Source organism: Chlorocebus sabaeus, chromosome 16 (genome assembly GCF_047675955.1).
Source record: "Chlorocebus sabaeus isolate Y175 chromosome 16, mChlSab1.0.hap1, whole genome shotgun sequence".
Lineage (NCBI taxonomy): Eukaryota > Metazoa > Chordata > Mammalia > Primates > Cercopithecidae > Chlorocebus > Chlorocebus sabaeus.
In genome coordinates, this window is record NC_132919.1 from 67,042,834 (window position 1) to 67,067,324 (window position 24,491).

The 24,491-nt window shown below is 49.7% G+C and overlaps 1 protein-coding gene and 1 pseudogene across 3 annotated transcripts in view; both read right to left on the minus strand.

Annotated features, from left to right (window-relative positions):
• Positions 1 to 977: 977 nt before the first annotated feature.
• Positions 978 to 24,491, minus strand: part of LOC103243316 (protein DBF4 homolog B) — a 43,945-nt gene continuing 20,431 nt past the window's right edge. The window contains exons 4-13 of one of the 3 annotated variants that reach the window (XM_073005229.1): positions 22,100 to 22,291; positions 21,175 to 21,225; positions 20,086 to 20,314; positions 18,632 to 18,705; positions 15,958 to 15,994; positions 14,397 to 14,442; positions 11,358 to 11,474; positions 5,060 to 5,168; positions 4,734 to 4,858; positions 978 to 3,903 (exon numbers count right to left, since the gene is read on the minus strand). In XM_073005229.1, coding sequence (XP_072861330.1) covers positions 3,042 to 3,903; positions 4,734 to 4,858; positions 5,060 to 5,168; positions 11,358 to 11,474; positions 14,397 to 14,442; positions 15,958 to 15,994; positions 18,632 to 18,705; positions 20,086 to 20,314; positions 21,175 to 21,225; positions 22,100 to 22,291 — 1,842 coding nt within the window. In that variant the 3' untranslated portion in view covers positions 978 to 3,041. Of the gene's footprint in view, positions 4,380 to 4,733; positions 4,859 to 5,059; positions 5,169 to 11,357; positions 11,475 to 14,396; positions 14,443 to 15,957; positions 15,995 to 18,631; positions 18,706 to 20,085; positions 20,315 to 21,174; positions 21,226 to 22,099; positions 22,292 to 24,491 lie in introns of all 3 variants that reach the window. The other 2 variants (XM_073005231.1, XM_073005230.1) reach the window with 2 other exon arrangements.
• Positions 991 to 2,957, minus strand: LOC103243849 (protein DBF4 homolog B pseudogene; annotated as a pseudogene).

Below are 24,491 nucleotides of genomic sequence, written 5' to 3' on the forward strand. Positions count from 1 at the left end.
AGGGCCCTGAAATAATCTCATCCGAGCCCCTTAAAGATGAGGAAACTGAGGCCCGAGTAATAGAGGTATTTTTCTGAGGTCACAGTGTGAGTTGGGGACAGCTAGCTCCTGCATTCCACCCAGCAGAAGGAAGTTGGGGTGGAGCTACCAATTGGCCACATCTGCCTAGAAGTGAAAGGTTCAGCAAGAAGAGGCAAGAACCAAGGACCTCAGGACCTAGTCTGAGGAAAGCAGTTAGGGCTGGAGGGCTCTTCAGGTGTCTTGGAGCTGACTCGGGGCAGACGGCAAGGCCTGTGCTGAATGAACGAACGAGGGAATGGGCAATGGTGAGGAAGGGCAGGGGGACAAGAGAACCAGGCCACTGAGGGGCTGCTGGGACCAAGGGAGCCAGGCTTCAAGGAGGAAAGAAAGGAGAAAAGGAACCAACTTTGGTCATCAGTAGCCTGTCCATGACCTTGGAATAGATGATCCTAGTGGAATGCTTCAGGCAGAGCTACCCAGGAAGGAAGTGTGGAAGGGAAGGAGGTGAAGAGGAGGCGGTAGGTATAGACTGCAGGAAGGAGCCAGAGAACAGAAGGTGGGAGTCTTCAAGTATTTGAAGTTGATTTACTGAATCAACTCAAGTGGTTTCCAGGAGAGAAGCATGGCATTTTGGGGCAGAAGGGAGAGGTGGCAAGTCTGAGAAGGAAACCAACAAGGGTGGTTGGCTAGGTGGGCTGGACGGCCAGGGACAGACAGCGTGACTTATGGAGGGAGGACACCTCTTCAGAAAGAAACCGAAACATGTTGAAAAGGGACTGACTGCAAGATGAAGCAGTGTCCACTGGGTCTGGGTCAAAGTCATCTGGTGCGGGAGGGGGATGTGGAAAGGGGGCTGCAGTGGAAAGGAGTCTGAGCAGTGCTCACGCCAAGGAGCCACTGCGGGACCTCATTCACATCAAGCAGCACCCATCCGTCCTGGGTCACGTCTCAGGTATTCTGAGTTCACCTCTAACCTGAATCTACAGCCAGGAAGCCGCAATGGAGAAATGGCTGAGGAGCGTTCCAGCCTTGGGGTTTGGCCTGGCAGAGATGTCCAAGGTCATGATCATTGAGATAGGAGGGGAAGGCAAGAGTACCCGGATGTGAGGCTCGGGGAATGGGTCCTGGGCAGCTGACAATGAGGGCACCCGAACCCAGCACCACAGGCTTTGTGTGAGCAGCAGGTAAAGGTATCAAAGTCTGAGACAGGGGTGAGGGGAAACTTCCTCATGCAGAGGGGTGGTGTCATGGGGAATGAGGCAACTCCATGTCACAAAAGGAAAGGGATGAACCCAGCAGCACCCAGACATAAACCACAGTCTGGCTTCAGGGAAGAGGACTGAGCCCTTAGCAGGGATCTCCGTCAGGGCAAAGGAGTTTTCTTGGGAGGGATGAAGGGGCATGTCCTCTGCTGGCAACCACTCCCCAGGCAACAGAACCAAGTAAGTGACCAGATGAGACTAGGTAAAGGAGGCTGGGCAGGGACAGAGGCAGCCCTGCTCCCTGGAGCCCTTAGCCCTTGGGCAAGGCTGGCAGGAGGGTTGTGGCACTCACACGTGTGTGACTTGCAGGAGGTCCCATCCCACCATCTAGTGATTCTGTCCATCGCTCCTGGCCCGCAGCCCTGCCTTGGGTCACTGGAGGGCAGATCAAGGACTGACATATGGCATTCCAGCCCCATCTCTTTGCTATTTGTTATTAACAAATTTATTTACATTTCCTGAACCAAAATTAATTGTAAAATTTAACAGGAAGGGGGTAACATGACCTCTAAGGTGGGCTGTACACAAAGTTGCTCTATTTCCAAACTAATAACTTGAGTCCTCACCCACAGCTGGGTCCCCTCTTCTTCCTTTGAAAGGAGATACAGAATAGCACCAGGCTTCCGGGAGCTTCAACATTTAAAGAGACAAACCCACGGACACAGAGAAGGGTGAGAAGAACCACAGTACAAATTATAATGAAAGAAAAAGTGGCCAGAGAATCGATAGCAAACCCATTTCTGTCTCCAGATTAATGGCTTGGCTGCCAGAAATGGGGGGAGGTCCTTGGGGAAGGAGAGGAGGGACTGAGGGAGGAGGGTGATGTGGAAGTTGGCAGGTGACACACTGGCCCCGGAACAGCCGAACTCCAGGCAGGCAGCTCAAGCTGAGAAGGCAGAGAAGGGCCAAGAGGGGTCCCAGAGGGGGCTCTGGCCACATCCTGGGCTCAGGGGAAAGGTCAGTGCTGGGCCCCAACTAAGTGCCTGGGGGAGGGAGCTCTGTGAGTGGCGCAGCTCGAGCCCCTCCTCTGCTTCATATGTTCCTGAGGATCTGTGTGCGGGAGCGTGGGGGGCTGGGGGAGGGGATAAACACAGGCATTTCGGAAAGCAGGAGCGGCCACATGCTCGTGGGAAAGGAGGTCGGGCTTGGGGGTGGAGCACACCAACAGCTAACCCTCGGCTCTGCAGAGAGGCAAGGGCCTGCGGAGGGCCAGGAAGCCAGGCCAGGACTCCTGCTGCCCCAGCTCCTTTGTGGTCCCTCCCCATGCCAACTTTGCCTCTGTCTCCTGGCGTGGGTGGCCAGTCTCAGCTGGGCAAGCCCACTGTGGACTCTGCCTGGTCAGGAATATGGCAGGAGGTGGGGGTAGGAGAGGGCAGCCCCTAGTCCAGATTCTCTCCCAAAGACCTGGCCAGTGGGAGGGCTGGCTCTGTTGGCTCCATGGAGCTGAGCGTGACAGCTGCTTGCTGGACTTCAAAGGCCAGGCCTGGGCCCCCTTCTGGCTCTTTTGGGGAAGTCCTGGGGCTCTGCCCCTCCTGCGTCCTGGTCAGCCCTGGCCGGGTGTGCAGCACGCAGCAGGGGAATAAATTGTATCTGTGGCCCTTCAATCTGGAGCTGCCTGGCTCCGTGAAGAGCCAAGCACCTTGGGGACTCATAGGAGCAGCTCTCTGCCGGCATGGGGCCGGGGCTGGGGCTGGGGTTGGGACCAGGGCTGGGAGACAGGGCGACAGGGCACCTGGAGAGGCTGGGGGCCCAGAGGCATCAGGAACAGCTGGCTCCTGCACTGGCTGGCAGGGGCTGCAGGAAGGAGGTAGACCTGCTCTCTGCAGGTGCTCCTGAGGGCTGCACACTGGTAGCTGAGTGCAGGGGGGCTGATGGCCGGCCTGGAGCTGTGGGGCAGCTGGGGAGCTGGCCAGCCTCCTGGGATACAGGGCTAGGGGTTGCACACTCAGAATCCTCAGGCCCTGGGGGCCATCCTTCCCCCAGCCAGTGGGGCTGTGTGGCCCAGAACTCTCCTGGTCTGTCTGTGGGCTGCCAGGGGAAGGGGTCTGGGAGAGAGAGGCAGGTCTGTGAGTGGCACAAGGGCTGGAGGGAGGTGAGGAGCCTGGACTCATGGCCTGGAAGGGGAAGACAGGGAAGATGCTTGCCACCGGTTGTCCTGGTGCCACAGGGGTTAGGTGCTATTGGGACAAAAAATGAAGCCTGTGGCCAAGAGGCCCCCACTCTCTTCTCAGCATTGCCACTGGGGAACTGAACCTTGCGCTTGTGGCCAACAAGTGCCAGGTCTGGGCCAGAGGCGAGTTCCATAAAACCAGAGCTAGGCAGCAGGCGTTGGCAAGCAGGGTTCCTAGACATCGGTGTCTCTGGGGTGTCCATAAACACATCAACTAACCCCCTCAGGTCCTGGCAGCTTGCTATAGGTTCAGGTACCTCACCAGTCCCTGCACGTTCAGCTGGTGCCTGCGTGCTGTTCACTGTCCCATCCTGCTTTGGGACACCTGACACCTGGCAGCCGTCTTCCTTCCTTATCCTGGGAGATGCTGCCCTGGGATGGGAGGGCTGGTGGGGATGCAGAGTCTTAGGACAGAGAGGGTCACAGTCAGAAGCTGGGGAACCTGACCACCTGTTGGGACAGAAACACCCAGTGAGCTGCAGGTTTCAACTTCACAGCAGGCCTGGGCCAGGGCTGAGGGCACAGGGAGAGCCGCCACAGCTGGCGGTTCATGTGTTGAGATAGCTGCCTTCTCTGAGGCCCTGTGTGAAAGTCCTCCTGTTTGGGTCTGAACCTGCCGCAGCAGTTAGCAGTGTGTGCACTTCTCTTGGCTCTGTGGCCTGTGGTTGGGGCTGGCCAGAGGAATATGTTAGAGGCTATTCCATTTCATGACTTCACAGAGGAGGCTGTGCCCTTTGGCAGCTGAAGAAAGCAGTGCAGTTCCTGGCTGTGCGAGTTGAGCTTGAGGTGGAGATTTGGGGTGAGAGGTGAAGCCATAGCTCCAGATGGGAGAGGGTCTGCCTTGCTGGCAGCAAGGGGAAGCGGAGCTCAGAGGGCCCTGGAATTTCCACCAAACCCCATGCAGTCCTTCCTTCTGGTGGTGACTTCTACAGAGGGAGAAAGACTTTACTCTTCACCTATCTAGGAGAGGCCCAAAAACTACCCCCCTGCTCCGTGGCCAGAATTGCTTATCATCCACATCAAAGCCCGTGGGGTAGGAAGGGAGCCACAGTCTGGTCTGGGTCTAGTCTTCATCAACTGAAGCCACAAATGGAGGTCTTTTAATTTTTTTTTGGCCACCCCCAAAACAAACAGGACTGAGGATGAGGGGAAAGGAAGGTGAGAAAAGAGGAAAACATCACAGTCTGGTCCCAACAGCCACCAACCTGAGGGTCTCTTCCCACCCAGAGGGCAACAGAGGAGAGTGCAGACACAGTTATGCCTGCCAGCATGGCACTCACCTGGGGAGGCCGGCCTGGAAAGGGATGTCTACAAAGCTGTGGCTGAGCTGGGCAATGATCCTGTCCACTTCTGCATATGGATGGGCTTCTAGGGCAAAGCCCTGGTGCTGGGCACTCTGAAGATGCTACCGGGGGGCGAGAGGAAGACAGGGCATTACATGAGGCCTGGGGGGAGGGGGACATGGAAGCTGACCTCCCAGCCCATGCTATGGCCCTGGAGGACACAGCCACAGCAGTGTGGAGATTGCACAGGAAGGACTCATCCCCAATGAGCAGGATCCCTCACGGCACTCTGGGAGCAGCTGCTTAGTGGGGAAGGGGCTCACCACATGGAGCTCCTCGAAGGCCTCTTGGCAGCACTCACAGTAGCCTTTCTTCCTCCTGGGCATGGTGTGGGCAGCTGATCGCAGGCTTGGCTCTCCAGCCTTGGATTCTCTGGGGAGGGTACATAGTGCAGCAAAGTGGTTACTGCTGGGGCCCTTGGGGGAAGAGCCACTACTTAGGGCCTGGAGCCTAGGTCAAGGAGGGGAAGGACTGAGACGGCCAAGGGGCTGGGCAGGCACCGGAAGGTGGGCCTTCCCTGAGCTTGGTACCAATCATCTAAGAATGGCAAGAGAGGAACAAGGAAGAAGACGTCTGGAGACCTCCTTGTGGGCAGCCTGTCTTATCTCTGTCCTTCTCTTTTTTTTTTTTAGACAGAGTCTAGCTTAGTCACCCAGGCTGGAGTGCAGTGGTGTGATCTCGGCTCACCGCAACCTTCGCCTCCTGGGCTCAAGCCATTCTCCTGCCTCAGTCTCCCGAATAGCTGGGATTACAGGCACACACCACCACGCCCAGCTAATTTTTGTATTTTCAGTATAGATGGGGTTTCACCATGTTGGCCAGGCTGGTCTCGAACTCCTGACCTCAGGTGATCTGCCTGCCTTGGCCTCCCAAAGTGCTTGGATTACAGGCGTGAGCCACCGCTCCCGGCCGTCTCCGTCCTCTTAAACCACAGGTGAGGATGGGGTGGTGATAGCAGCAGCAAGAATCCCTTGTAGGAATTCCAACTCTGTGCTCAAACCTACACCCACATTCATGAGACCTGAAAGATGAAAGGGAAAAGGTCTCAGGCACAGTGAAGGGACTGCTCTTCTTTTCCACCCTGAATATCTCCCCAGCTTGGTTCGGTCTGTCCCTTCCCTCATGCTGCCTTGTGTCTCTCACAGTTGTCCTCACTGTCCACTAGGACTTTCAAACCTTCCTCAAACCTGACTTTTTTTTTTTTAGATGGAGTCCCGCTCTGTCACCCCCAGGCTGGAGTGCAGCAGCACAATTTCAGCTCACTGCAACCTCCACCTCCTGGGTTCAAGTCTCTTGTCTCAGCCTCCCAAATAGCTGGGATTACAGGCACACACCACCACCCAGAGCTAATTTTTTTTCTTTGTATTTTTAGTAGAGACAGGGTATCGCCACATTGGCCAGGCTGATCTCAAACTCCTGACCTCAGGTGATCCGCCCGCCTCAGCCTCCCAAAATGCTGGGATTACGGACTGAGCCACAACATCTGGCCAAACCTGACTTCTTATCTGAATATCAGCCCCGTATTTCTAGCACCTAAAGGGCATTTCTTTTTTTTTTTTTTGAGACGGAGTCTTGCTCTGTCGCCCAGGCTGGAATGCAGTGGCCGGATCTCGGCTCACTGCAAGCTCCGCCTCCTGGGTTCCCGCCATTCTCCTGCCTCAGCCTCCCGAGTAGCTGGGACCACAGGCGCCCGCCACCTCGCCCGGCTAGTTTTTTTTTTGTATTTTTTAGTAGAGATGGGGTTTCACCGTGTTAGCCGGGATGGTCTCGATCTCCTGACCTCGTGATCTGCTCGTCTTGGCCTCCCAAAGTGCTAGGATTACAGGCTTGAGCCACCGCGCCCGGCCACTAAAGGGCATTTCTATCTGGCTATCCAGCAAACTCGGCAAGTCCAAAACACTCCTTTTAAAGACTTCCAGACGATATACAGAAAAACTCATAAATTCAACTATATACAACTTTAAAATATGTATGCATGGCAAAGAATCATTAGCAAATGATATGGTTAGGCTTTGTGTCCCCACTCAAATCTCATATTGAATGTAACCCCTATAATCCCCAAGTGTCAACGGAGAGATCAGGTGGAGGTAACTGAATCATGGGGGTGGTTTCCCCCATGCTGTTCTCGTGATACTTAGTTCTCATGAGATATGATGGTTTTATAAGGGGCTCTTTCTGCTTCGCTCAGCACTTCTCCTTCCTGCCACCTTGTGCAGAAGGTGCCTTGCTTCCCCTTTGCCTTCCACCATGACTGTAAGTTTCCTGAGGCCTCCCCAGCCATGCTGAACTGTGAGTCTATTAAACCTCTTTCCTTTACAAATTATCCAGTCTCACACAGGTCTGTATAGCAGTATGAAAATGGACTAATACAGCAAAGTTAAAAGACAAACCACAAACTTGGGGTTTTGTTGTCTTTTAAAAGTATTTACAACTTCTCTGCTCAGGGAGGCTTAGAAAAAAAGAAAACTATATATATTGATTTATTTACAACTGCCAGGTACGGTGGCTCACGCTTAGAATCCCTGCATTTTGGGAAGTCAAGGCGGGAGGATCGCTTTGGCCCAGGAGTTCGAGACCAGCCTGGGCAACATGGTAAAACCCTACCTCTACAAAAAATATAAAAATTAGCCAGGTGTGGTGGTGCGCAACTGTAGTCCCAGTTACTTGGGAGGCTGAGATGGGAGGATCGCCTGAGCCTGGGAGGTGGAGGTTACAGTGAGCAGAGAAAAGAAAATATTTACAACTAATGACAAAGAGCTCATTTTTCTAATAGGAGAAGGGCTCTTTACAAATCATTAAAGTGATCAATAACCCCAATAAAAAATGGGCAAAGTATATAAAGAAGGTTCACGTAAAAAGAGACTCAGACAACCAAACATACGCAAACATACTTAGCCTCATTCATAGTAAGAAAAAACAAAAATTATAATTATACTGAGATACAGTTTTTAATCTGTTATACTGGAGGTCAACATATCTGCCAGTAACAGCATGAGGCGAGGGGATGGGAAACAGCCTCTCTCATGCAGTGCAGGTAACATATAAGTTGGCATCTCCTCCATGAAAAGCCATTTGGCTGAATTTATCAAAATTATAAATGCATATATCTTTTGACCCAATATTTCTATCTTTAGGAATTTACTCCACAAATACAATTGTTCAAAATTGCAAATTTACTCTGAACATGATTTTCATTGGAGCTAATCTAAGCATCCATGAATAACAGACTGGTTAAATAAAATACAGGAAATACATTCCATATAATAGAATAATGGAATACCCTGCAGCCATAAAAGGGAACACAAATTTTTTTTTTTTTTTTTTTTGAGACAGGGTCTCACTCTGTCACCCAGGCTGTTGTGCAGAGGTACTACCTTGGCTCACTGCAACCTCCGCTTCCCATGCTTAAGTAATTCCCCAGCCTCAGGCTCCCGAGTAGCTGAGACTACAGGTTTGCACCACCACGCCTGGCTAATTTTTGTATTTTTAGTAGAGGTGGGGTTTTACCATGTTGCTCAGGCTGGTCTCAAACTCGTGGGCTCAAGTGGTCCACCTGCCTTGGCCTCCCAAGGTGCTGGGATTACAGGTATAAGCCACTGTGTCTGGCCAGATTTTTAAAAAATATAAAAATAGAGATGGTGGTCTCATTATGTTGCCCAGGCTGGTCTCGAACTCCTGGCCTCAAAGTGATCATTCCCCCTTGGGCTCCCAAAGTGCTGGGATTACAGGCGTGGTCTATCTTCAGAGATAGTTCATAGATACACAAGTACATATGTATCCTTCATTCTCTCTTCTTACATAAAGAATCATGGCCGGGGCGGTGGCTCAAGCCTGTAATCCCAGCACTTTGGGAGGCCAAGACTGGCGGATCACGAGGTCAGGAGATCAAGACCATCCTGGCTAACACGGTGAAACCCTGTCTCTACTAAAGAATACAAAAAAACTAGCTGAGCGAGGTGGCGGGCGACTGTAGTCCCTGCTCCTCGGGAGGCTGAGGCAGGAGAATGGCGTAAACCTGGGAGGCGGAGCTTGCAGTGAGCCGAGATCCGGCCACTGCACTCCAGCCCGGGCGACAGAGCCAGATTCCATCTCAAAAAAAAAAAAAAAAAAAAAAAAAAAATCATATAGGCTGGGCATTGTGGCTCATGCCTGTAATCCCAGCACTTTGGGAGGCTGAGGTGGGTGGATCACGAGGTCAGGAGTTTGAGACCAGTTGGCCAACATGGTGAAACCCCATCTCTACTAAAAATACAAAAAATTAGCCGGGCGTGGTGGTGCGTGCCTGTAATCCCAACCACTCGGGAAGCTGAGGGAGGAGAATCGTGTGAACCCGGAAGGTGGAGGTTGCAGTAAGCAGAGATCACCCCACTGCACACCTGCCTAGGCAACCGTGCGAGACTCATTCTCAAAAAAAAAAAGAATCATATAGTATTGACTGCGCTGATAGTATTGACTGTGCTGGATGTTACTTGGTTTTTCTTTTCACGCTGCCCCAGGCTGTACTCTCCATTTGGCAGGGGTGAGGCACCACTCGGATCTCCTCCAGCCTCTACCCCTGGGAGGAAGGTTGCACCCGTGAGGGGACAGAACTGGAGGCTGGGTGTGGAATATAGACTTTTCACATTAAACCATTTGTAACACAAATTTTAAACTTTTTAAGTTTTTAAAATTTTAAACTTTAAAATAATGATTTCAAAAATGTAAATATTTAAACACTTCTTCCTACACAGATTTTCCACACACATACACACACGTCTGGAACTTTGATGTCCTACCAGGGCCAACCCCCTGCCTAGGCTCCTCACATGCAGATACCAAAGCTTCGTTGCTTCATCTTCCCTTTAAAGCCTCTTAGCTCCTCTGTGATCTCAAGGCCATCCCAGGCCTAGCATCACTACCAGCGCCATGCCTGGTTCACCTTCTGACTGGCTCTCCCTGGTATCCCTTGTATTGGGACTTAACCTCACCTCTTTCTCTCCTTGCTCCCACTTCATCTACTGCCACATTCCCTTAATTTTTTCCCTCTTATTTGTACTATTTTCTGACCCACAGCCTTTGTCAGATGGAAACCACAGACCCTCCTTGGCCCCAGGAACTCTAGGGCTAAGAGTCTACTCTATTCTCTCCTGGTCTATAACCCCATAGCCCAGAGGTTAGAAAGGGTCTGAGAAGGCATCTCACCCATCACCTGAGCTGAACTCCTTCTCTACTTTGGTTAATGAAGGTTCAAATTCTCAAACATCTGCAGTGTAGACATATTAACAAGCCCACAAGCCATGAGTCACGTAATGCGGTGATCTTCTCTCCCGCCCTGCCCCTTAGTTATTCCTGACATTTGGCCCAACCAGTTTAAACTTTGATATTCACTAAAATCACCTGGGAGCTTATAAAATGCAGCTTTGGGGCTCCATCATCAGAGATTTTGATTCTATAGATGTGGGGTGGAGTTCAGGACCCTGCATCAGGGTTTCACTCTGTCACCCAGGCTGGAGTGCAGTGGCACAACCATAGCTTACTGCAACCTTCAACTCCTGGGCTCAAATGATCGTCCTGCCTTAGCCATCTGAGTAAGTGGGACTACAGGCACTTGTCATCACGCTTGACTAATTTTTTTTTCTTTTTTGAGAACGGGTCTCACTCCATTGCCCAAGCTGGAGTGCAGTGGCACAATCTCAGCTCACTACAACCTCTGCCTACTGGGTTCAAGCAATTCTCCTGCTTCAGCCTCCCGAGTAGCTGGGATTACAGGTGTGTGCCACCATGCCCAGCTAATTTTTTTTTTTTGGCATTTTTAGTAGAGATGGGGTTTCACCATATTGGCCAGGCTTGCCTCAAACTCCTGACCTCAAGTGATCCGCCCACCTTGTCCTCCCAAAGTGCTGGAATTACGGGCAAGAGCCTCTCTGCCCGACTCATAATTTTTTATTTTTTATTTTTATTTTTTTGTAGAGACAGGGTCTTGCTATGTTTGTGTGCCCAAGTTGGTTTCAAACTCCTGGCCTCACGTGATCCTCCCACTTTGGCATCTCAAAGTGCTGAGATTACAGGTATCACCTGTTGTGCCCAGTTAGAACTTGCACTTTTAATGAGACCTCAGGGGACTCTGATGATGGTGGTCTATAGATATGAGTTTGAGAAAGCGGTCTATTGTCCTCTATGTATACTCGGTAAATCCTGCCGAGCACACCATGTTTGGTTGCAATGGTCCATGCTCTGGGGGAAACAGTGCAGGCCAGGGGTTCTAGGTGGACAGGGTAAGAGTGCTGTGGCTCAGCAGTGAATTAACAAATAAGTCTTCTTGGACTCTTAAGGAGAAAGGGGTGCCCCTCACAACCCTGGCACCTCCCTTTCTTCTTCAAGTTAAATTCTTCAGTACGGATGAAGAACACAAAATAAAATGGATGAATGCTCCTAGTCTCTCTTCTCTGGGCTACATTCCCAGAATAGACTTTGCCTAAGGAGCAAACACATGGCCATTCCCAAATCTGACCAGCAGGCCCCCAATAGGGAGGACTTTGGCCTGTAACCAGCCCTTGGTACTCAGGAACCAGAAAGACCCACCTGGTATGGTGCCTGCTGCCCAGGGTCGTCAGGGCTTCAAAGGGACTTGCATCTTTGGGTCCAAGAAAAGAAATTTCAGGAAAGGATTTAAACTGATGATGGAAAGGACGAAACTTCCTGCAACAGAGAAAACTTCTACTTTGACTACAATGCGGAAGGTAAAGGCTGAGGAGGGGGCCTCGCCCAATGCCCTAGAATTCCAGCCCTGATAAAGTGGACTCTCACCTCCACATCTTTTAAATTCTGTAACAAAACTCATCAGCCTTTCTAGGTTAAATTAATATGCATGTTCTCCCTGTCTACTTTTCAAACTCATGCCACTGCCTCCCTGAAATCCTATAAGCACCCTCTGGGTTTATCCTATATCTAAGGAAATGAAGCCCAAGAGGTTCTGTGACTTGCTCAAGGGCTCACAGATAGTTAAGCGGCCAAGGTCAGATCAGAAGCCACGTCTCCAGACTCCCGATCTACTTTTCCCCACCTTCCCATTTTGTTTCTTGACCCTACAACAATCTTTGAGGACTCTAGCCTGGCAGATTCTAAATGGAAGCATGTTTAAACCAGAACAGTTATTTCCCTGTTTTGTGAAGCGTTCTTGCTGGTCCTTAGAATCATCTGAGGGCTGGTGTTCTGAACAGAGAAGACAGGCACAGTGAAGGTTCTGGATAGTCAGACCTGGACTGAGTGGTTCTGGCAGTGTGCCTGAAGTTGCAAACATTCAAGAGACTTGCAGAGACAGAAGTGATCTGTGTATACTTCGCAAACCCTGCCGAGTGAGGTAACTGCTGGGCGCACCATGTTTGGTTGCAATGGTCCATGCTCTGGGGTAAACAGTGCAGGCCAGGGGTTCTCAGGGAGCAGGGTAAGAGTGCTGTAGCTCAGCAGTGAATTAACAAATAAGTCTTCCCAAACCCTTAAGGAGAAGGGGGTGCCTCTCACAACCCTGGCGTGTTCCTTTCTTCTTCAATGATGTCTTGTTTCTGCGTAGGGGGCTTGAAACTTGAGGATGGGCAGGCTAATAGGCCTAATAGGCTTTGAAGACACCTGCTTCAAAACAGCACATAAAAAAAATCACAAGAGGCTGGGTACTGCGGCTCCCACCTGTAATTCCAACACTTTGGGAGGTGGAGGCAGGCAGATCACCTGAGGCCAGTTCATGACCAGCCTGACCAACATGGCCAAATCCCGTCTCTACAAAAAAATACAAAAATTAGCCAGGCATGATGGTGAACACCTTTAGTCCCAGCTACTTGGGAGGCAGAAGAATCGCTTGAATCTGGGAGGCAGGGGTTGCAGTAAGCCGAGATTGCGCCGCTGCACTCCAGCCTAGGCGACAGAGTGAGACTCTGTCTCAAAAAAAAAAAAAAAATTCACAAGAAATCTCAGCTCCAGTTGGATCTTCTCTCTGGCCTATAATGCCAGGAACACACACATTATGTACCCCCTTCTGGTGACAGTGATATACCTGTGCCCGCCATGTGCAGTGCAGATACTGAGGCTGTAACAATGCCTCTCAGTCGCCGCATATGTGTCATGATTACCTACATTTAAATAGGTGTGAAGGGGCTGGGGATGAACACACACTCCATCCCACTGGAACTGGAAGGGAACACCTCCGTACCATCCTGTTGTTCTCTCCACTTGCCTTTGGGCCACCAAAGCCAGCACTGCACTGTCTGCAGGTGCTGAGAAGGGACCCTGGGCATGTCTGGAGTATGGGCAGGCATGCCAGGCTCCTAGGGCTGGTCTCAGCTGCCCTGCCCTTCCCTGACTGAGTCACACAGACAATTCTGTGCTAAGTAGTCTCTGCTAGATATACACAGACTTATTTCCTTTAAAAAATTTATTTAGTCTGGGCCGGGCGCAGTGGCTCACGCCTGTAATCCCAGCAGTTTGGGAGGCCGAGGCGGGTGGATCACAAGGTCAGGAGATTGAGACCATCCTGGTTAACACGGTGAAATATAAAATACTAAAAATACAAAAAATTAGCCGGGCATGGTGGTGGGCGCCTGTAGACCCAGCTACTTGGGAGGCTGAGGCAGGAGAATGGTGTGAACTCAGGAGGCAGTGAGCCGAGATCGCACCACTGCACTCCAGCCTGGGCGACAGAGTGAGACTCTGTCTCAAAAAATAAATAAATAAACAAACAAATAAATTTATTTAGTCTGAAAATGCCTTTTTGGAAAAAAATTTCTTTTTTAAATTTTGAGAAAATTATAGATTCACATAGACTTTTGATCTTGTACTTACTGAAGATTCAGTGATAACCAACATGGCTGCTAATAGCTCATCAGGTTAACAATGTCAATGGGATCCTCCTGCTCCAGGGAAGAAGAGGCCATAATGGTGGATGGAGAAGACACAAAACAGGGCAGGCAGGACACCTGGATTCTAGCCTCGGTCTGCAGTTTATTAGCAAGGTGGCTGTACACAAGTCCCTTCCTTTCTCTGACCTCAGTTTTCCCCATTAGGAAGAGACAGACTCTCCTCATGCTTTTTTCACCCAGGGCTGTCAGGAGATAACATGAGCCAGAAAAGGATTTTTCAAAGCGAAACAGAAAGGCTTTATCAAGTACAGGGTGGCCTGAAAAGGGAATCCCCAATACCACCCCTAGCATCCTCATTTCAGCCAAGATGACGTCTTGGACTATACTAGCACCGTGACTGGGTCAGTAATGATTTGACATGAAATGTCAGCATACACCCAAGGGGAAAAGAGCTGCAATAATGAGCCTGCATGGGACACCATGAGCTCACAGAGCAGAGTTTTAAATGGAGGTAATTCACACACAGGATCATTAACCTCTGACTCATCTCCAAGAGGACTATTCACTATATAATGCTACTCTCAGAGGCTCCTCCTGGTTTGTGTGAGACTTCTCCATGACAGTGAGAGAGAGTGGCTTCTCAGGAAGATGAAGGTGCAGGGCTAAGGGGCTCCATGTCTTCACATTAGCTTGAGGCCCCTGAGCACCCCTCCCTCCTCCCTCCTCTGTGCAGGCCTAGCTGGGGCAAGCAGAGAGAGGAGGTCCCACTCACCTGCTTTCATCTTCGATTTTGAGGAATGGTGCCTTCAGTCTGGCTACTGAAAGGGGAAGAATGCACACATTAGCTATCTGTCTGGCCCTGTGCAGGGCCTGCACCACACACGCAGGAAATGCTCAGAGAGAGGAGGCTCTGCCAAAGCCTAAGAGCCTTGCAAGAGCTGGAAATCATGCCACCCCAGGCTGCACTCTCCATTCACTCAGATTTCCAGCCTCTATCCCTGGGAGAAAGGTTGCATCAGTCGGGGGATAGGCTGTAGTTACACTGAAGCCCTAGATGATGGGCCCTCCCTCAGCAGGATGCAGGAGCTCCTGTGTGTGGATTCTGGAGGCTATCGACCAACCAAAGATGCCACCACCATCAGACACCTGGCTGGTTTGGTGGGAGAAACCCAGTCCCTGGTGGTTTCTGCTAAAAGCAGGGTGGGGGTGGTCATTCCCACCAAGTCCCAGATCCTTCCTAGACCTCTGCTCCTGGAGCCTCAGGATACTGAGGGGCCTAAGAACAACTCCCCAGGCAGAATGCTCCAGGAGGACCCTGGGATTTTTGGAGGGGAAGCAGACAGGAAGAGGGATAAAGAGTGTTTAGTGGTCTTATTAGCAGGATGGTAGAAAAAATATCGCAGGTGAAATGTAGCTCCTGAAAAAATAGGGCAAAGGAGTGCTGAGAAGACGAATTTGGAGTCAATTAAGAGACTCACCCCTATTAGTTATTCGCATAGCTTAGAAAATCTCTTAGGCATCAGGACCCACAGTGACCAGGAGTCCTGTGGAAGGTGCAGCCAAGGCAGCTGAAAGCCTGGCCCCCGTCTGACAGCCACAAATTCCCCAAAGACGCTGGCACCTTGCAGCTCCCAACTGTACTTGAAGCCACCAGTAGCACCCAAGCAAAAAGCAGCCTTTTCTCCTTTAGCAACAGCTCTCATTAATTACTTTTTGGGGACAATTTCTTGTCTTTCTAATTAACTGAGACAGTTATTAACATCAATTCCCCTACAGACTTCCTTGAATTCTGAGCATGAGAGAGGTGCCAAGTGACTTTTCTTAGCTCCTGCTTGTGCATGAATAAATGCCACTGAAAGAGCATCTTTGGGAGAAACATCCAGGGGGAGAAACTCTCCTGCTGTCCAAGAGGAACCATGAGATAGAGTCCATCAATCCGCCAGTTTGTCAGTTTCAGGGAGTTTGGCAGTTCTGAAAACGGTAGGCAGCTGTCAAACTGCCCACCCTCAAACTGCTACTGAATCAGAAGGAAAAGGATGCTGAACCTCAATCGATGCACGGGAACAGCCAGAGGACATAGGAGCCAAAGTGTCTGCATGGGGTCTTGGCTCCAAAGGAGAAGCCCCGGCCCAGCAGCTTTGGACTTGCTCTTGGACATGCCTCTCTTGCTCCAGAAACCTGAGGCCCAGGCCCTGGAAACACAAAGGGGCAAGATAACCTGGACTCGCTTGCTGCCACAGAAAAGTGAGCAGATGCTGCCACAGAGGGAGTCGTGGGGAAGTGTTTAGGGAGGGAGGGATTGCAATTACATGAGGAAAAGCTACCACACTGACCTTTCCGTGTTCTTGACTCTGCTGCTGGACATGTTCCCTAAATGGAAAGGAAAAATAGGTTAAGGATGTGAGGAAGCCACGGGGGTCAAGGAACTGGGCCTGATAAACCAAGTGGCTGCCAGTCTGTCCCACTTTGCTTCCTGCTGTTGAGAGGCTTGCAGAACCAGACTCTTGGGCCCTGAGCTGGAGCAGACCTGGGCACAATGGCTCCCTCCTCGGCAACACGATGAATAAGGGTCACTCGGTGTGTGAATCTTAATGGCAGCTGACTGTGCAGGGAGTGCAGGACAGTGCAGAGAGCAAGAACTCTGGAGTCCCAGAGGCCTGGTGTGAACTTCAGCTCTGCCACCTGCAATGTGAGGAGGACCCACCGACCTCATAGCATGTTGCATAGAAGAGATGCTCACTAAATGGCAGCTTTATTTTCTAAGTACTGATGCTGTTCCAGGTACCCTATAGGACTAGGATAAAGACAACGGCCATTTGTTTTCCTCTGTCCTATCTTGTGTACTCTGATTCTGTGGGTCAAAATCAATGTTTAAGCCAAGGTCAAACAAAGCTGATATTAAAAGTAAATGGAGGCTGGGCACGGTGGCTCACGCCTGTAATTTCAACATTTTGGTAGGCCAAGGCAGGTGGATTGCTTGAGCTCACAAGTTTGAGACTAGCCTGGGCAGCATAGTGAGACCCTATCTCTAAAAAAAAAAAAAAAAAAGTATTAGCCAGGTATGGTGGCGCATGCTGTAGTCCTAGCTACTTGGGAGGCTGAGGTGGGAGGATGGTTTGAACCCAGTAGGCGGAGGTTACAGTGAACAGAGATGGCGCCACTGCACTCCAGTCTGGGCGACAGAGCCAGACCTTGTCTCACAAAAAAAGTAAAGTAAAATAAATAAATAAAATACAAAGAAAAAAGAGTAAATGGATCTTCTGGTGTATACCTGAAAAATAAGTAAATAAATATAAAATAAAATAATCAGCTTTAGCCGGAGGGCCAGGATGATGGTGGATCCATGACCACTTGTGCCTCTGGGCCCTAAGAAGTTTCAGATTCTCCTCTAGGCCACACCTTGAAGGCAAACACAATCCAAAGAAGCCTCTCACACTCCCTTGCATATCAGCACATTACATCCAAAACTCACTTCACTGCCAGATATCTACAAAACTGATTTTTTTTCTTTCTTTTGAGACAGACTCTCACTCTGTTGCCCAGGCTGGAGTGCAGTGGTGCAATCTCAGCTCACTGAAACTCCTGTGTCCCGGATTTAAGCGATTCTCCTGCCTCACCCTCCCAAGTAGCTGGGATTACAGGTGTGTGCCACCACACCTAGCTAACTTTTGTATCTTAGTAGTGACAGGGTTTCACCATGTTGGCCAGATTGGTCTCCTGACTTCAAGTGATTCGCCCGCCTTGGTCTCCCAAAGTACTGGGATTACAGGCGTGAGCCACTGTGCCTGGCCTACAAAACTGATTAAGTTAAAGTAAAAATGCTGTGCATCTACCTAGAAGGGGAGAATTTTTGACATATTTGCTTCTATGTGCATAGAGTCCTAGAAACTGTTCACACTGTTTGTCAGGAAGGGAGGCCAGTGGTTGAGAAGATGGAGCAGGGAGAGACTTTTTGTTGTATACCCTTTTGAATTTTGAACACCACAAATTTAACAGCAGCAACATCCCCAACACTCCTAAAGGAGAGGGTGTGGAGAGGGTATCAGTGTCTGAGTGCTCCATTCACTATTTTTTTTAAGTTTTTTTGAGACAGAATTTCACCTGTTGCCTAGGTTGGAGTGCAATGGTGCAATCACGACTCACTGCAACATGCCTCCTGGGTTCAAGATTCTCCTGCCTTAGCCTCCTGAGTAACTGGGATTACAGGCATGCGCCACCACGCTTGGCTAATTTTTGTATTTTTAGCAGAGTCGGGGTTTCACCATGTTGGCCAGGCTGGTCTCGAACTCCTGACCTCAAGTGATCTGCCGGCCTTGGCCTCCCAAAGTGCTGGGATTACAGGTGTGAGCAACCACGCCCAGCCGCTCCATCCACTTTGGATGTGGTTTGCTAGTACTGTTAGCTAATTAGCATTGTTAACTAATAGCTATTACTGTTCATCCTGTGTCTGGATGCCAGGCTGTGGGTGGATCTGTAGATTTAATCCTTCCTCAGACTGAGGCTTGGGTGAAGATACTGTGGCTTTAAACCAGGTTGGGCTCTCTTGATGTGATACACACAGTTCTAACGCCAGCAAAGAATGGAAAACAAACAACGATTTAGAAGATGGCAGCTATTTCGATCACTCCTTCTCACCCCTGCAGTATGCAGACTTATTCCCAGGTTAAGAGCTGTCCCCAGAATAGCAGCCTGGTCAGTGCCATGGGCATTTATGAACCTTATCTAGTCCAGAACTACTGTAAGGCAGCCCATGGCCCAGACGGCCCAGGCCATAGGGATGTCTCAGCAGGGTATGTGCCATGGGAGGACTGCAAGTGCCGCAGAGAGAAGAAAGGGTGTCGCAAAGCTATGGGTGCTAGGACTGAGGTAAGTAAGAGGCTGCATTCCCCTTCCATCTTGCAGAATGGCCAGGAAGAGATGGCTTGGGCGGACCATGGATTTACCTAAGTTATCACTGATTTCACTGAAAACCATCCATTTGCCCTTCAGTTCAGCAGGATGACCTACCTCTGGCTTCTTTGGCTCTTGTTTTTTCACACATAAAGAGGCAAGAGACAGCTGCTGCATGTGCATCATCATTTCTGTGGAGAAGACAGAGCGTTTGTGCCAAAGGCTTCCAGTGTTCACTTACCTAGCACAGCCCCTTCCGGGCCGCAGGACTAAACTCGCTCGGCCAGCCCACTGAATCACTCCAGCCTTGCCTGCCACCTTCTGGCTACACATCCCCTCTGCATCTCCTGACGGCAGAGGTAAGGACTGGGTCCTCTATCCTCTATCCCTGGAACAGCACCTGAGTGGGTGAATACAACTGAATGTATTTGCAGCACTGAATACAACTCATCTTTGGACAGAAGGTGCCTCATGGCTTGCTAATGACTTTAAGGCACCACTGAAGAGCTGTGAGGGAGGCCATACTGTGTGAACTACTCAGCTGTACCCTCAGGTGAAAGACCAGCAAGGTCTACATGCTGGCACTTCTCTAACAAAGGAAGGCAGGGGAGGAGATCAAGTCAGAAATGGCTGATTTTTCAGTGAGATGAAGCCCTCCACATCCCAGACCAGGAACTTCCACTGTACAGCCTCTAGACTCCCCTGGAAGATCTTGGTACCAAGAGGTGGGGCAGCATTCCAGTCAGCACCTACGGGCTGTCCCATCTGGACCAGTCCCCTAAAATGGATCAGAGAAAACTCCAGACTCAAGAATGGAGTTGGGTATGAGATCACTCACTGCCAGCTGGTTCAAGACAACTATTCTAAACAGGCTGCAAACGGGTTGTTTACAGTGTGAGAAAAGAAGGAGCACACCATTTACAGCTGAGTCAAACTGAGAGTGGTGGTCCACACTACACACTCTGGCGAGACCATGGACAATTTGCCTAATCCGTTTGAAGCTCAATTTCCTCATCTGTATAATGGGGACAGAACTGCAGTGAGGATTAAAGGAGGTAATTCGTAGCACAGAGTCAATACCTGTTAAGTGGTCATGAAATTTTTTTTTTTTTTGAGATGGAGTCTCGCTCTGTCACCCAGGCTGGAGTGCAGTAGTATGATCTTGGCTGACTGCAACCTCCGCCTCTTAGGTTCAAGTGATTCTCCTGCCTCAGCCTCCTGAGTAGCTGGGATCACAGGCATGCACCACCAGGCTCGGCTAACTTTTGTATTTTTAGTAGAGATGGGGTTTCACCATGTTGGTCGGGCTGGTCTTGAACTCTTCACCTTGTGATCCACCTGCCTTGGCCTCCCAATGTGCTGGGATTACAGGTGTGAGCCACTGCACTGGCCAGTGGTCATGAATATTAAGATAATTTCTGCATTTGTAAAACGGGATTATCACACTAGCTGGGGGAGAGCTGTAGCAGGTGACATGAAACGGCATGTTTTAGGGACCTCCTGCGGGACGCTAAAGCCACAGCCTGCAGTCTGCATCCTCACCGCTTTCTCCCTTCCCCACATCCTCCCACCTTTGTGGATCAACATGGCAGCTGAGTACTTCTGGCTTCCGGTGACCAGAAGCTCACATGACCATGATCCTCCTAAAAGCTGACACTCCTGGTCAAAGTCACCAACTCTCCCTCCACAGGAGCCCAGCACAGAAAGGGTACCATCCACGTGCAGAATCCTCACTCCCCAAGAGCGGGCATTGGTCAGGAGGCTGCTGCTGCCCCCACTGCCTCCTCCACTGATGCTCCCCTGAAATTACAACACAGAGTCAGGTAGGAGCAGAGACTCCCCAAGGCCTGAACGTGAAGGGGACAGATAGAAATTGCTTCTGGGAGCCCTGAGTCATCCATGGGAGGGACTGGGGGGAGGCAGGCAGGAGAGAGAGTACAGTGCCCAGAGAGTCCATCCCAACCCTCAGGAAGACATCCTGTCCTCCATATGGCCACATCGGGAGGGGAAAGACCACTGGTCTGCCTATACATTGTGCTCTGGCCACCTCGTGACCAGAAAGGAACAGGTGCTTCTAAGAGAGCTGTTTGTGGGGAGGGCCTCTGCAAGGAAAGCTCTCAGCACAGTAAGTACACAACAAACATGGTGACCATCATCCTCTCTGAGTATGAAACTATGCTGGCTGCCGATCTTCCCCCTCCACTGGCTCAGCCCAGCAGCACCACTTCCCCCATCACACAGCCATGTACTCCTCCTGATGTCACTAGCATGACTCTTCTCACAAGATCACCTTAACTCCTCTTCCTGCCACTAAACTTTAACAGCCCTGAATTTTCACACAAGGAATAAAGAGTTACTTGTAAAAGAAGTCTGGCTTCTGTACCAAGCAGCCCTGTCCTGCCACATCCCACATCCCCATGGTTCTCTTGGAAGGTTCCGGAGTTGGAGGTGGCTCTGGTTTCAACACTTACTCTCGAGGTGAATGGCTAAATAACTTGTCTGAGCCTCCACTAACTAACGTAGAAGAAGGAAATAATAACAATACTACATATCGCAGAATGTGCAGTTTGAGTGGGTGCTTCAGAAGAACCTGGGAAGAAGGGTGAAATCCCTCCCTGTGCTGGAGACTACCCACTCTGTCCCATCTTGCTCCAGCTCACCTGGTTTCTGATGGCCTTCTGCAGCAGCTCCTTCCCTCTGCTTAGAGGCACCTGACGGGAGAGAAGAGCAGTAATGTCTGCTGTTAGGCCATGTGTGCACTGAAAGATGTTTACACAGGAGCAGGTGAGGGGTTATGTCTTGGCGTTATGTCCCACGGAAAGCTGGGAGCAGTGACAACTGAGGACTGGTAGAAATGAGAGCCTAGAAAACATCTAGGAGGGAAAGGTAAAGCCGCAGGAAGTTTAGGTAACCCTGAGGTGGCAGCCTGAACCTGGTGGAGAGAAGGGCACTCTGAATTCACTGAGATCCAATTGTTACAAATGTCCTGAGACCCCTCTTTAAGAGTCTCTGCACCCTCCAGCAGATAATGAAAGCAAATGTTTCACTTCAGAAGTTTTTGCTCGTAGGAAGTCCCATCTGTCATCACAATGCCAACAATGTATGTTCATAGACATTTTAATATTAATATAAGTTAGACAAAAATAAGAATGTAAGCCTAGAGGGGAAAAGCCATATTCCATTTTAAATCAAAGACATAACACGTGTATTATCCAAACTCTTGGCCCTTCATACATGCAAGCAAGGAAGAAGGGAATGGCTGCCTACTCAGGGTACTCCTGCCCAAGCCCAGACCAATCCCAACACGTCTTCTCTGGTTTATGAAGAGTCTCTTCTGGTTTCTAAAACTCTGGCTTTGAAGTCCTATAAAAACTGACATATGGCATAAAAGGGTAGCACGGGGGATAGTATGTTGCTGAGGTGTTTAGATCCAGAGCTATGATAAAATATTCTCAGTCCCTGAATTCAAATGAGAGATTAAATTAAGCCAGATGAAACTGAAACCAGAGACTGCCTTAAAAGGCTCACCAAAGCCTACTTCCTTTGTTTACACAGCATACCTTTCCTACTCCATGAGGTTCTTACCGAGTCAACGGGTTTTTGTGAAGGCCTGGGGTGGCTGCCTTTTGGATCAACCATGGCCGATGTTTCCACTCTGACCTCACTGGGGTTAGGGCTAGGGCAGCCTCTTTGGTTTGTCCTACTGCTCTCTGCTTTTGCTTCTCTGCGGCTGGACACGATGTAACTTACTTCTTTGCTCAGAAAACCCTCAATTACCTGAAACCAGATCACAGAGATGGCTGAAAACCAAAAAGCAAATGCAGAATTGTCAATATAAAGAGGCTAGAGAAGGAAATCTTGGCTGCCAGGAGTTCCAGAATCAATGTCTTTAAATAGACTAAATGCAGTTCCGTACCAAGTTCCTAAGAAGACATCATCCTGAAATCTAATAGGGTGTATATATACATATATATATAAATAAGACAGGTTTTGTCTCCAGGACTGCTGCCCCTGACCCAGTGGTAGAAGGCTGCAGGCTTTGAGTTCTATGAGCAGTCTGAGTTTGCATATAGCAAGAACACATTGGAAGAACTGGACAGGATCAAGACTAGCTGGTGTAAGCCATGATTTTTCTGTGTAAGACACACTGGGGACCAGGTATGGTGGCTCATGCCTGTAATCCTAGCACTGTAGGGGGCTGAGGTGGGAGAATCACTTGAGGTCAGGAGTTCAAGACATGCCTGGGCAACACAGCAAGACCCTGTCTCTAAAAATTTTTTTTAAAAATTTCTTAAATTAGCTGGGTGTTGTTATGTGCACCTGTAGTCCTAGTTACTTGGGAGGCTGAGGCAGGAGCATCCCTTGAGCCCAATAGTTCAATGATGCAGTCAGCTATGACTGCACCACTACACTCCAGGTTGGGGAGTGAAATCCTGTCTCTCTTAAAAAAGAAGAAAAAAAAAAAAAGGCTAAAATGACTTATTTTATGTTATATATACTTTATGACAATTACAAAAATCTAGTTATGAATTGAAGCATTACATTTACCTTTTTTTCTTTTCTGTTTTTTTTTTTTTTTTTTTTTTTTTTTTTTTTTGTGACAAGGTCTCACTTTGTCTCCCAGGCTGTAGTGCTATGGTGCGATCTTGGCTCACTCTAATCTCCACCTCCCGGGTTCAAGCAATTCTCCTGCCTCAGCCTCCCAAGTAGCTGGGACAACAGGTGTGTGCCACTACACCGGCTAATTTTTGTATATTTAGAGGAGACGGGGTTTCATCGTGTTGGTCAGGCTGGTCTGGAACTCCTGACCTCAAGTGATCTGCCCACCTCGGCCTCCCAGAGTGTTGGGATTACAGGTGTGAGTCACCATGCCTGATCACATCTACCTTTTTTTCATCACCAGGCTGGAGTGCAGTGACACAATCTCGGCTCACTGCAACCTCTGTCTCCCAGGTTCAAGCGATTCTCCTACCTCAGCCTCCTGAATAGCTGGGACTACAGGCATGTGCCACCATGCCCAGTTAATTTTTGTAATTTTAGTAGAGATGGGGTTTCACCATGTTGGCCAAGATGGTCTTAATTTCTTGACCTTGTGATCTACCCACCTTGGCCTCCCAAAGTGCTGGGATTACAGGTGTGAGCCACCGTGCCTGGCTGCATCTACCTTTTTTAATATGGCAAAAGCAAATGCTAGAGGGTAGGAGTAGGGCAATCAATGATTATCCTATATAAATACAGGAGATTGTTAATGACTATACATTCCTCCTCCCATCCCAGCATACCTACTCCTTTGCAATATGACTTTGTTGTTCCTGCCATTAGGAGATGGGACCTACTTTTTTATGCCCTTCAATCTGACATGAGGGCAATAGAACATGAGGAAATTATGATGTGTGAGTTCTAGAGCCTAGGCTTCAGAGGCCTTGGCTTCCTGCCTCACTTTCTGGGAAGGCTGCCTTGAGACCACCATGTTAAATCAGCTAGTCTGGCACAGAGTGCCAGATGTGTAAGTGAGGCCATCTTGGTCTTTCCAGCCCAGGTGACCCTCCAGCTGAATGCAGCCTCAGGAATGAGCCCTGTTGAAACCACCAGATAAACCACCCAGCCAACCCACAGCATAATGAGAAATAATAAATTGTTGTTTTGGCCAGGTGCTGTGGCTCACGCCTGTAATCCCAGCACTTTGGGAGGCCAAGGCAGGTGGATCACCTGAGGTCAGGAGTTCGAGACCAGCCTGGCCAACATGGTGCAATTTCGTCTTTACTGAAAATACACACACGCACACAAAAACTAGCTGGGCATGGTGCCTGTAAACCAAACTACTCTGGAGGCTGAGGAAGGCTTGAACCTCGGAGTTGGAGGTTGCAGTGAGCCGAGATTGCACTATTGCACTCCAGCCTGGGCAACAAGAGTGAAACTTTGTCTAAAAATAAATAAATAAATAGAAAATAAGTTGTTGCTTTAAGCCCTATATAGC